This window comes from Chenopodium quinoa, unplaced genomic scaffold (assembly GCF_001683475.1).
Source record: "Chenopodium quinoa cultivar QQ74 unplaced genomic scaffold, ASM168347v1, whole genome shotgun sequence".
Classification (NCBI taxonomy): Eukaryota; Viridiplantae; Streptophyta; class Magnoliopsida; order Caryophyllales; family Amaranthaceae; genus Chenopodium; species Chenopodium quinoa.
The window spans coordinates 596,264-607,480 of record NW_018745068.1 but is presented as its reverse complement, the minus strand read 5'-3'; the positions used below and the strand labels follow the sequence as shown (position 1 = coordinate 607,480).

The following is an 11,217-nucleotide window of genomic DNA, read 5'->3' as shown; positions in this document are numbered from 1 at the left end:
GCGCGGCTCCGATACCGCTGTTGGGTTTCGTAGCTTCCAACGCTACGCGGAAGAGAAACCTGCCCAAGACCCGCCCCAATAATTAAAGCAATAAAGCATGTATAAACATAATTAAACAATAATTAAGAAAAGGGATAAAGAAGTAATACCCTTGAAGCGTGCTTCCCTCGCAAACCGAGCTCTTACTTCGAAGCTATTATAGCCTCACAAGCGTGACGGCCTCCAACGGCTCGTACCCACGACCCGACCCGAACGATCTTCGTCTCGAGGATTAGTCGAGACTTGACCAAGTATAAAACTAGAGTTTTACGAACTTAAAGGTTTTCTCAATAATAGACATGCCATTTTGAGTTCCACTCAAGTTTTCTTCCTAAATGCCCAATCATGGGGTATTTATAGGGAAATGCAAATTGCTCTTCCCATTCATGATCAATGTGGGATAGTTGCATTTTCTACTAATTTATTTAATTCCAAAACAAATTATAAAACATTACAACCACAAATCAACAAGTGGCATAAGGAGAGGAGAGGTTAGATGAGGACCATGACCATGGGGGGACCATTGCCTCGCTCCCCAAGGCATGGCTCTAAGCCTTGGTCCCCACTCTCCTAAAACTGACTTCAAGCAAAGGAGTGAGCTAGCAGCCCACCTTGCTGCTCAGCTAGCACTACCATCCTGTGCACAGCTAGCATGGCAAGCACGCACCAGCCAGCATAGCTAGCACAAGCGTGCTGCTAGCGAGCCACGCATGCTGCTGGCTGCTGGGCGCTGGGCGATGCCTGGCATGGTGCTGCTGTACGAGGCTGCTAGCATGCTGCTTGTTGCTTGCTGCTTGGTGCTGCCATGCGAAGGCACGCACGCAAGCAAGCAAGCACAGCGTGCTGCTGCTGCCATGGCCCTGCACGCACACGCACACACACACAGGCCTAGCCATGCGATAGTGTTGTGCTATGCGTAGGTTGTGCGAGGGCTTGCGATAGAACCTAGGCAAGCAAGCACGCATGCTGCGGTGGTGCTGTGCCATGCGAAGGCACGCACACACGCAAGCACGCTGCTGCGATGGTGCTGCCATGCGAGGCACGCACACACGCAAACACCTAGTGCTAGCGATGGTGCTGCCTTGTGCGCCTAGCACGCATGGTGCGCCTAGCACACACATGGTGCGCCTAGGCTTGCACCTAGCCGTGCAAAGTGCATGCTAGCTCGAGCTAGCCTAGCGTCCACATGGCTAGGCCATTGTGATGCTACGCTATGCTCGAACTTGTTGCTTGTTGATTTTGCGACGCTCGGTCTCGACGCCCTAGGCTCGATATCCGACGTCTATGTTGGTAATACTCTAGTGACTCATCAAATCCTTCGGATTGATTTGTCGGTTCGGATCGCATTTCGTTTGGGTTCGACCCGAAGGGTTCAGTCGAGACAAAGCTGTAATATTAATTGTTCACTAATATTACAGATCGGAAGCGGCCTCCAGCCAGGCATTCCGATCACTTGATCTCACTGTAGAATTATCTTTCTGATAATTCTGAACCCTCTATCAGAATAATACACTTGTTGGAAGGACACCATTCCTTTCAGGGATTACCCTTGGACTTCAGAATATAGGACTTCAAAGCCCCCTCACCAGCCAGACGATCCAATAACCGCCTGAGGCTATAGCAGCCATTGGTGTCATGGCTTATATCCTCATGGAAATGATAGTACTTGCTCTTGTCCCGGCTTTTGATGGGACTTTTCATTGCAGCCGGTTTCTCAATGGTCAACCGGTCTTTAATCTCCATGAGGATGGAGGAACAGTCCTTGTTGAATTTGTATTTGGGGACGTACGGCTTCAACTTTCTTTTTCCTCTGGGACGGCTGATTAGAATGATCCGCCACCCAGACTTCTTTTCTTTTCTTGCTCTCTTCTTTTTTAGCCGGCTGAGTAGACCGGTTTTGTTTTTTGTCGAACTTTTTAGGGCCCGACGGCTGCTTGATGGCACATAGCTCTGTCGCATGTATATAGGCTTCGGCTTCCATCAATGCTTCTTGGAGGGTAGCAACCCTCTTTCTGACCAGGTCGAACTTAAAGATCGACCCGTCCTTCAGACCCTTGAAGAAGTCTGTGTAGGAAACTTCGTCAGACAACCCTTGAATCTGAATTCTCATCAGATTGAACCGCCTGACGTAGGACCTCAGCCCTTCTCTATCTCCCTGCTGAAATAGCTCCCAAGTCAAGACTTGAAGTTGGACCTCAGCCCTTCTCTATCTCCCTGCTGATCTTTATAGAGAAGTTGGACGCGAACAAGTATGCAAGCGTCTTGAAGTTATTGATGCAACCGGCTGGCAGATTGCCAAACCATCGTTGGGCTATGCCCTTACATGTCACCGGGAAGCATCGGCACCAGGCGGCGTCATCCAACCCCTGTAAGTACATGAGGTTGGTATAAGCCATTAGGAAATCTTCCGGGTTGGTGGTACCGTCATAGGTACCAACCAACACGTTCTTAACCTTGGTCGGCTGAGCCGCCTCGGTTATCTCCCTGGAGAACGGCGACGGCTGTTCCCCAAGGTTTAGCAGCCGGAGCTGCCAGTCCATTGGCTGGACATGTTGTGCCGCCTGACCCCAAAGAGGATCGGCTGCATGTATGGTGATCCATATGGCATATATGGCTGTTGGGGCACATACGGAGCCGGCTGGTTAATCTGAGGGCCAGTACGTGCGGATAAGCCGCGTGACTGACTCTCTCGGTTTGTTTCCGAATACTTCATTGAAGTATTCTGGAAACTGTCTGGGTAAGTCGACGTTGAGACCGACTCAGACAACTGTTGACTTCTCTTCTGCTGGATTAACATCCGGGTATCTAAGTAAGTCCTTTTTGATCCATCTGACTGAACTTGCTGGATGGCCTTCCTTTTCCCTGATTTAGAGAAACGGAGCTTTGAAAGGTCGATCATGGGCCCATCCGTCCCCTTTGGTTTAGGGTGAGGAGTAAGCACACAATCCTTTACATGCTTCTTCCCTGAGGGAGAAGGCTTCTTGGCCGACTGACCCCTGTTGGTGCCAGTTGACTTGTCTATAAGGTCCTTGATTTCCCCTTTGAAACTCGTCATGAATTTCATGAGTTCGTCTCTTGTAACGGGAGCAGCACCCTCCGCCACCTGGGGTCGCCCAGCCGACTGGACGGTTGGGTTGCTTGGACCAGCTTTGTCTTCGCCCCGTTCCCTTATTTCCTTGGAATGGGTGCGTCTTGTTCTGAATGACCCGTCTGAGGCCACATAGGTGTCGACTTTAAGGTCATCACTACTATCTTGGTCTGTGTGGACCTGGGCTTCGACCGTAGGCCGTTTGCCTTCATCAAGCGGTACAGATTCTTTAGATGCCATCTTAGAAGTACTCTCCCCACAGACGGCGCCAAATGTTTTGGGGTTTTTAGAGTCCCTCGAGAGAGTTACAATTCCAAGAATGCGCGTCAACCGTCTGTACCTGCAAAACCACGGAAACTCCAGTTGGGTGGAGTTCCGCTTTCGACGATCAAGTTAGAACATGTCCGGATGTATAAAAGTGCGGAATGTAAAGGTTTTTCTCTCGGATTCCGAGGGAATTCTACAATTAATATTGCTCGGGTTTTTTGTGTATATTTATGAATGCAATAAATAAGGATTTTCCTCTATTTATAGTGTAAGGGGATCAGTTCCCCTTTCATGGGTTAGAGTGCCACGTGTCACTAGAGGATTGGTTCTCTTAGGACCCCTCTGGGGTTGACAAGTGTCAGCACACGATTGGTCCACATGGACTGGGTATTTTTACCCTAAACAAGAGTTAAATGAACAATCATTGTGATTGTTTTTGTTTTCCTGAGTTGATTAATAAGAGTAATTAGGGTAGAGAGGACATGAACAATCATTGTAATTGTTTTTGCTCTCTGAGTTGGTTAATAAGAGTAATTAGGGCACAAAGGTAATAAGCTCTAGGTTGAACTAAACCTCGGTAAATCATTATCTTCTTATCGTTTTTATTTTTTACGGTTGTGCATATAAATATACTAATTGTTACTACCATCAATATAACCCCCCCCCCCCCTTTTCTGCTCTTTCAATTAAGTGCCAAGGGAGAAAGTATGACTCGTCTTACGACGAATAGTAAGCAAGTGGCGCACGGCACGTGACTAGGCCGAGTAGTGACCTCGGGCTCTCATATGAGGGGATGTGATAGAGTATATAAACTAATTATAAGATTCATCTACCAGCTTAACGTTGTTATCCCTATAATTATTCTAAACTAGATTAAACCCCGTGCATTGCACCATTGTTATAAATTTCCATAACAATAAATTTTATAAACTAGATTAAACCCTGTGCAATGCACAGTTGTTATAAATTACAATGACAATAAATTTTACCAAAAAATTTGATATAAAATATTATAAATAATAGAATTAGTATTAAAAATTATGAAGTATATGTGAAAGAAAATAATTAAACTTGTAATAGTTATTTTGGGCAATTTGATATTTAAGGAAGTTTAATTTAGATTTTGTACAAAGAAAAGGACATAATTTAGATAAAACCCTTATTTTTATATAACAATAAGTTTTTTTAGTAAGTGATTTTGGAGAGAAAACTTTCTACATTATGTTGCCAAGTATCCCTCAAGTTTCGCTTTTAGTAAAATGTAATTGATCAAATTAAAACTGATATTATATTGTGGATCAAAACGAGTGAAATATATCAATTATTATAGGTTTTTACAAGTAAACTTGTAGGTCTTGGACTCTTGGATACTACTTGGACCGTGGTACTTAATAAATTAATTATTCACACCATCATTAAAAACAGGTCTAGGTAATTTCAAATTAGTGTAGTAAGAATATATAAGCACCAAATAAAGAATAATTTAGTTCCACATCAAATGGAATACCTTTTAGATTTCTACTCTTCCTACAAATTATGTCATTAGCAATGAATATCACATCTAAATCATTCCCATTTTCACCCCTCCATCATCAATTCTCTTGATTAAGCCACTTCTTAAGGAAATTTCCAATATCCTCCCATTTTTATTCTTATTAGAAAACCAAAACAAAACAAAAATACCAATTAGATCAGTAATTATGATGCATGCATATGATAAATTCACAAGTCTTGGAGAATTGTAAGAGAAATCAAGCAAATTTTCGGCGAAATTTGACAAGGAGAGATCATAATCAATTATCATCACCATCATGAATGATCATATTTGAGCCCCCCCTCAGCATACTCAAAAAAAGTTTTGGTAAATCCTGTTTTTACAAGAGAGGTTATGTTAATGGAGATTATCATATCTGTATTCTTGTTATTTGTGGGAATTGCAATTTCAGTAATAATACATATTTGTATTGTTGGGATGGCATTTAGCAGAGGTTTTGGGGCTGAGGGTGTCCCTATTATTAAGGGCACACGCTTGACTCTTCAAGACCTTAAGAAAATGCCATGTTTCGAGTACAGCAAACATTCTGTGGCAGAAAAAGGGACTCCTGCTGCTGCTACTGATACTGCAATTCTTGATTGTGCTGTTTGTTTCGACAGTTTCAAGCTTGGTGATTACTGCAGAAGTCTGCCTAATTGTCACTACTACTTTCATGTTCAGTGTGTTGATATTTAGCTCACCAAATCACTATTCTGCCCGATTTGTCGAACCTGCACTGTCATCAAGCTGTCACCTAGAGTTGTCTCGACTGTTGGCAGAGCCACAGAGCAGGAAGCAATGCAATGCTCCATCAACCAATGTCGCAGTTGATTTGTGTATGTAGTAATAGTTTTCATGCTCTGTTCTTACTTCTCTTATAGTATGTCTAGTTCTAAAATCACAGGCTTGTAAATTTTTTGGTTGGGATGAGGACTATTAACCTGATGATACTTTGTACATATAAGATGTCTCTGTATGGCAACTGTACGCAATTATGCATGCTATGATCAAGTATTTGAATTTCAAAATTTTAACTAGTATATACAAGTATACAACTAATAATTCCTTGTATAAATCCCATTTGAGGACTTTATAGACGTTCAGATGTACTCGGCTAGAGGCATGAGCAGATTTTTCTTTTAGGCCCCGTTTGGTTTGATGTTAAATGTTTTCATAAAAAATGATACATAGTTCTCCCTCGTCTTTAAATAGTGAAAGTCCGGTATATAAACTAATTAGTATGCAAATTACAGAATGCAGGAGGATATCCCTACCTTTTAAAAAGTTTGAGATAACTCTTATGAATAGTGTTTGGACAATTATACCCTACCTTTAAAATATTTATTTACTTACTTACTCTCATTAATGTTAATTGCCTCTTTATTTAAACTTTTAAAAATAGTGTGCAAATATTTATAACCCTAAAAATATTTGTTTACATTTTTTCCTTATTAATACTACTCACCTACAACTAAAGTTGTGACATATTGCCAAACCAAAAGAGCTTTCCAAATATGGCTAGCTAAACTAAACATCATTGCACGATTACTATTCTAGTTTGATAATATAAAACTATACAATGAGATGACCCAACAGTTTTTCAAGTGCACTAACAATGTATTTTGAATATATTTATGAGAATTTGAGGTCAAAATTTTAAAGTTGACCATGAATATAGAAACAAACACTTTGTTATAAAATCATAAAATCAAATTTCATATTTGGAAAGCATAAATTAAAATTTGATATTTGGAAACATAAGTTAAAACAAATTGGATACAAAAGATGGTTAACAAGGAATGTATGAATAGTGAAAGTCCAGAATAGTGCAATTAAAAATAATGAAATCAATACTTTTAGGAAACATATGGTCAAGTTTCAATATTGAAAAGCAAAGCAAGAGCCTAGCCAAACACTGCCGAAAAATACGAGAAGGAAACAGGTTCAACTAATCACAAGGGTCCATAGATGTTACATGCTTATGTTCCTAAACTACAAGATTATCGTGATCAACTATCTTCTGCCACTCCAATTTCATTAGCAGAATTCCACAATGCCCGTAATAAAAGTTTAAGGTATTTTGAAAACTACCACAGGGATAAAAGGCACCTCAACTTAAATTTCGAAAAAGATGATACATGGATTGAAATAACCAACAGCCATCATCAACTGATTCATTTCTTTTCAGCAACATTACTCTCAAGCTCCCTCCTAAGTTGCAGAGAGAAGTCATCGTTGACATCATCATCATCCCAATCGTCTTCCCACTGTTGTGTCACCTCCTTGCCTTCTTCCTTGTTGTCCCACTCTGCAGTAATACATAAGAATATAAGGTAAATAATTGTGAAAGAAAAGTGAGTATAAATCCACATTGAGGGCATAAATTATTTATTTGCAAGGTCACTTAATCCCTGCCCATCACCTACTCACAAAGGTCAAATGCAAAGCTCACTCTTCTACTTGCTGAAATGTCTAACTCAGCTGCAGCAGTACTAATTATCTCTTAATAACACCAATAACAAATTACCAATTCTGTGTGGCCTCAGCACCAGCATATAAACATGTATTCCAAAGATAACGGTAAAAAAAAATGCATGTGTTACATATAAATGACGAAAATTAGTGAATCCATCATTGCATTGCAAAATCAAGTTCTATCAGGTCCTAAAAGCTACAAAGCATGTAAAATAGACTCGGGCATTTTGGTGATGGATGCACACCTAGCTTCCTGGTACTACCTTAACGGTAAAAAAAAATGTATTCCAATTCCTGGTACTACCAATTCTGTGTGGCCTCAGCACCAGCATATAAACATGTATTCCAAAGATAATGGTAAAAAAAAATGCATGTGTTACATATAAATGACGAAAATTAGTGAATCCATCATTGCATTGCAAAATCAAGTTCTATCAGGTCCTAAAAGCTACAAAGCATGTAAAATAGACTCGGGCGTTTTGGTGATGGATGCACACCTAGCTTCCTGGTACTACCTTAACTTTATAATTATCCAACATAATTATTCCCACTCACCCAATTATCGAACCATTTTGGTAATATGTATACTTTCTTAAATTTCTATAATTCTATACAAGGTCCATAAACTACAACGAAATTCTCGAGTGGATGATAAAATTTTGATTGGAGATTCTTAAAAACCAAAGCCATGATAAAACTTCTTTAGGATATGAGTCTGAAACAGGTCCAGTTCTGACTATTGGATCATAATCTTGGAAAACATTAAATATATACTACTCAGAAGATATGGTATGCTGTGATAAAGAAAAGCTACTTATAATTCTTAGTGACATACTTGTTATGAAAAGTTCCTTTATGAAAGACACTACCTCACATATGTTTATTGCATCCGTAAAAAAATAGAAAGAGCTTAAGTTTTGAAGATATGAGTTGCACCATGAAGCCAATGGTATCAAGAGCTCAGTTGATGAAGCAAGGAGGAGAAATGTGCATCAACAGAAGCAAGACACCACAAATTAAGTTTTAAATAAACAAAAAAAATGAAGGAATAGAGAAAAGAGGAAACAGAACAGTCTTATAAAAACAATGCAAAACATAAGGATCGGGGAACATTAAATCATCCAAACAGCAAAGCAAGGAAGTAAGGAAGACGAACTGAAGGGTGCGAGAAGACACACAGAATGCAAGGCCAGAGGAGGTAATTCTTTGAATCACAAGGCCAACGACTCCCGGTCTCAAGTCAAATTTGGTAATGCGCCTTTAATTATAACACTTTTCTTATATTTCTTTCTCTCTTTAGGTTGACAGAAAACCTCAACATAACAACCTATCCTAATGGACTCCCTAAAAAAGGTTAAAAAAAATTTTAAAAAATAATCTTTTTCAATGGAAGGCTGCTCAAGAACACTTTCTATGGCAAGGTCAGCAGGGACACATTTCTCATTCCCAGTAGCCACATGGTGTAAACAGCATCATCATTAATTATTGTAGAGAGAGCTCATGACAATTTAACAATTAATCACTGCAACTGTCTACAGAAAATTAGGATATTATGGTAAAAAAAAAAAAGAGAAAAGGGCAAAAGGGGCTATTATTACTTACTGTATTTTCACCCGGCATAACTTTTAGCTGCATCTTTAGATGTAAAGAGAGGTCCCCAGCCGATTATATCTTAAAACCACCAGTGGTAGAAAGTCGAAACTAGCTGGAATACTAAAACACTCTATAGACAACCAACACAAAACCCTTATATTCCAACTCCTTCCCAATTTAGCCTGCAATTGATAGACTCGCACTTCTCATAGATAATGGTTTGTCGGACAGGTCTACAAGTGATCATACAATGGCTAGAGTAGAGTGTCTTAGTTTCAAAACCCTCAAGTATGCTTTTAGGTTTGCATCCTATTTAAGGGATCAACATATAATCTCTCCCAAAGAAAAGAGCATGAGAGGGGGTCGCCAACCTACCCACAACATATCCAAGGCCGTTTGTTGTGGAAATAGCTAATATACTATGTGGTATACTCTCTTTATACAAGCCGGAGAAATCCCAACTCTTAATTTTGCCAATGTGAACCTGCAATTGTCAAATCTAATGCTTCCTCATTTGATCTGAAACATTCAATTAACTTGCACTACTCTAGAAAATTGGTCTATCAACATGTCTAGAATAGAGTTTCTAAACGTCTTATTCCTCAATGCTTCTTCGAAGTTGCAACCTAGTTTGGACTGGATCAGCACAAAATGATCCTCTATTTGGATAACTTGGAGAATCGGATCCCAGACAACTCACTATTACTAACTAACACGACAAGCCATAATCCACAATATAAGGCCATTAGTTTCTCAATCAGATCATTACACAAAATATGCCTGTATAAGTACACGTCACATGTGTATAAGGTATTAAGTTCTAAGAATTACACTTGCATTTTCCTACTCAGCGCAACCATCTTCTTGCAAACTAGAAGGAAATCCTCATATCTTTTGGACAACTTCTCTCCTTTCAACAGTTGCCTTTCCAACTATCAGCCAAATCATCTTTATAACTTCTTTTTAAACAATAAAGTAGCTTAAGATTCTAGAGGCATAGGTCAAAAACAGAAACAACGATGCATCCGTCCTCAAATAACAACAAGAATGGAGTTTGTGATCAATCTAAACAAGGTGATCACCGCTCATTAAATCTCCAAAAGTATCATAATAAAGGGTGTTGCACAATTCAAACTGAATACAATGTTTTAAAAATCACAATAATTAGCGAAATAGAGGGTATTAACAATATTCCACTTCGAACAAATTGAGCATCTCGAATCGAGTACTGTAAGTTAAAAATTGAACATTTCAATTATGAATGCGCAGAGTCAACAGAGATTTTCCGTCTAATTGAAATTAAGAAACATGCATATACTGAGCCAGGATCAAAGAAACAGCCATAAACCCTAAAATTCAATAACTTACAAAAATCAACATAAATCAAAATCTAGTAAATTAATAATTGGCTAGATTGTATCAAATAGTCCACAATTCAATAGCATCAAAATACAGCAACGATATAATTTTAAAATAAAAAATAAATAAAATAAAGAAGACAATTGTTTCGAAATTATTACCAAGATCAATTTCGAACTCCTCGAATTCATCATCATCTTCAAACAGATCCATCTTAGCTTCTTCAGTAGCTGGTTTAGCCTCGTTAGTCGCCATCACCTAAAATAATCAATTTCAATTACACTGTATGAAACCCTAATTTTCCGAAAATTGGGCTCAATACTCAATGAATAAGAGAAATTGAGGATGAAAAAGAAATTAAGCGGCTAAATTACTCACCAGAAACAAATTAGGGATGAGGTGAAGATTTGGAGAGAGGAGAGAGAAAATATTGGTAGAGTAGGATGAAGTAGAGACGCAAAATGTAGTTTAATTTCTAAAGGGAACTAGAAAGAAGTACTAGACGAGAGACGAAGAGAGGAATAATAGGAGCTTGGAAAACAAGAAACTCACTCCTTCTGTTTTGTAATCCTTATACTTTCCTTTTACGTTCGTCTCTGTTCATAATCAATCCATACATATTACATATACTACCTTCGAGAGAGTGAGAGATAACTCAAGTGGTTAGAGCTTCCCTCCCGATTTCAAGAGATCCTGAGATCGATTCTCACCCCCATCCTTGTGGCTCTCTAAACACCAAAAAAAATTTACGTATTATGTGCAACTTTTGCTGTTTTGTACGCTACACATTACGTACAACTTTTCAAAACTTTCCTTATTTAGTTATATTTTTTAATAAAATGACAAAACTATCCTCACTTAA

The 11,217-nt window shown here is 39.1% G+C and overlaps 2 protein-coding genes across 2 annotated transcripts; one reads left to right on the top strand and one right to left on the bottom strand.

The window, feature by feature from the left end:
* Positions 1 to 5,288: 5,288 nt before the first annotated feature.
* On the top strand, positions 5,289 to 5,624 carry LOC110709477 (RING-H2 finger protein ATL56-like). The gene has a single exon (XM_021887700.1). It carries the CDS (start codon positions 5,289 to 5,291, stop codon positions 5,622 to 5,624), a length of 336 nt encoding a protein of 111 aa, XP_021743392.1.
* A 1,108-nt stretch (positions 5,625 to 6,732) lies between these two features.
* LOC110709451 (protein DSS1 HOMOLOG ON CHROMOSOME V-like) lies at positions 6,733 to 10,936 on the bottom strand. The gene is made up of 3 exons (XM_021887666.1): positions 10,734 to 10,936; positions 10,517 to 10,613; positions 6,733 to 7,236 (listed from the first exon to the last, which is right to left on the bottom strand). Exons 2-3 carry the CDS (start codon positions 10,608 to 10,610, stop codon positions 7,103 to 7,105), a joined length of 228 nt encoding a protein of 75 aa, XP_021743358.1. The 5' UTR covers positions 10,611 to 10,613; positions 10,734 to 10,936; the 3' UTR covers positions 6,733 to 7,102.
* Between the last annotated feature and the right edge of the window lie 281 nt (positions 10,937 to 11,217).

Coding starts and splice junctions, on each gene's coding strand:
- LOC110709451 (XM_021887666.1), bottom strand. CDS start 10,610: ATGGCGACTAACGAGGCTAAACCAGCTACTGAAGAAGCTAAGATGGAT. Junction 7,237..10,516: donor GGAGTTCGAAATTGATCTTG/GTAATAATTTCG, acceptor GTATTACTGCAG/AGTGGGACAACAAGGAAGAA.
- LOC110709477 (XM_021887700.1), top strand. CDS start 5,289: ATGGAGATTATCATATCTGTATTCTTGTTATTTGTGGGAATTGCAATT.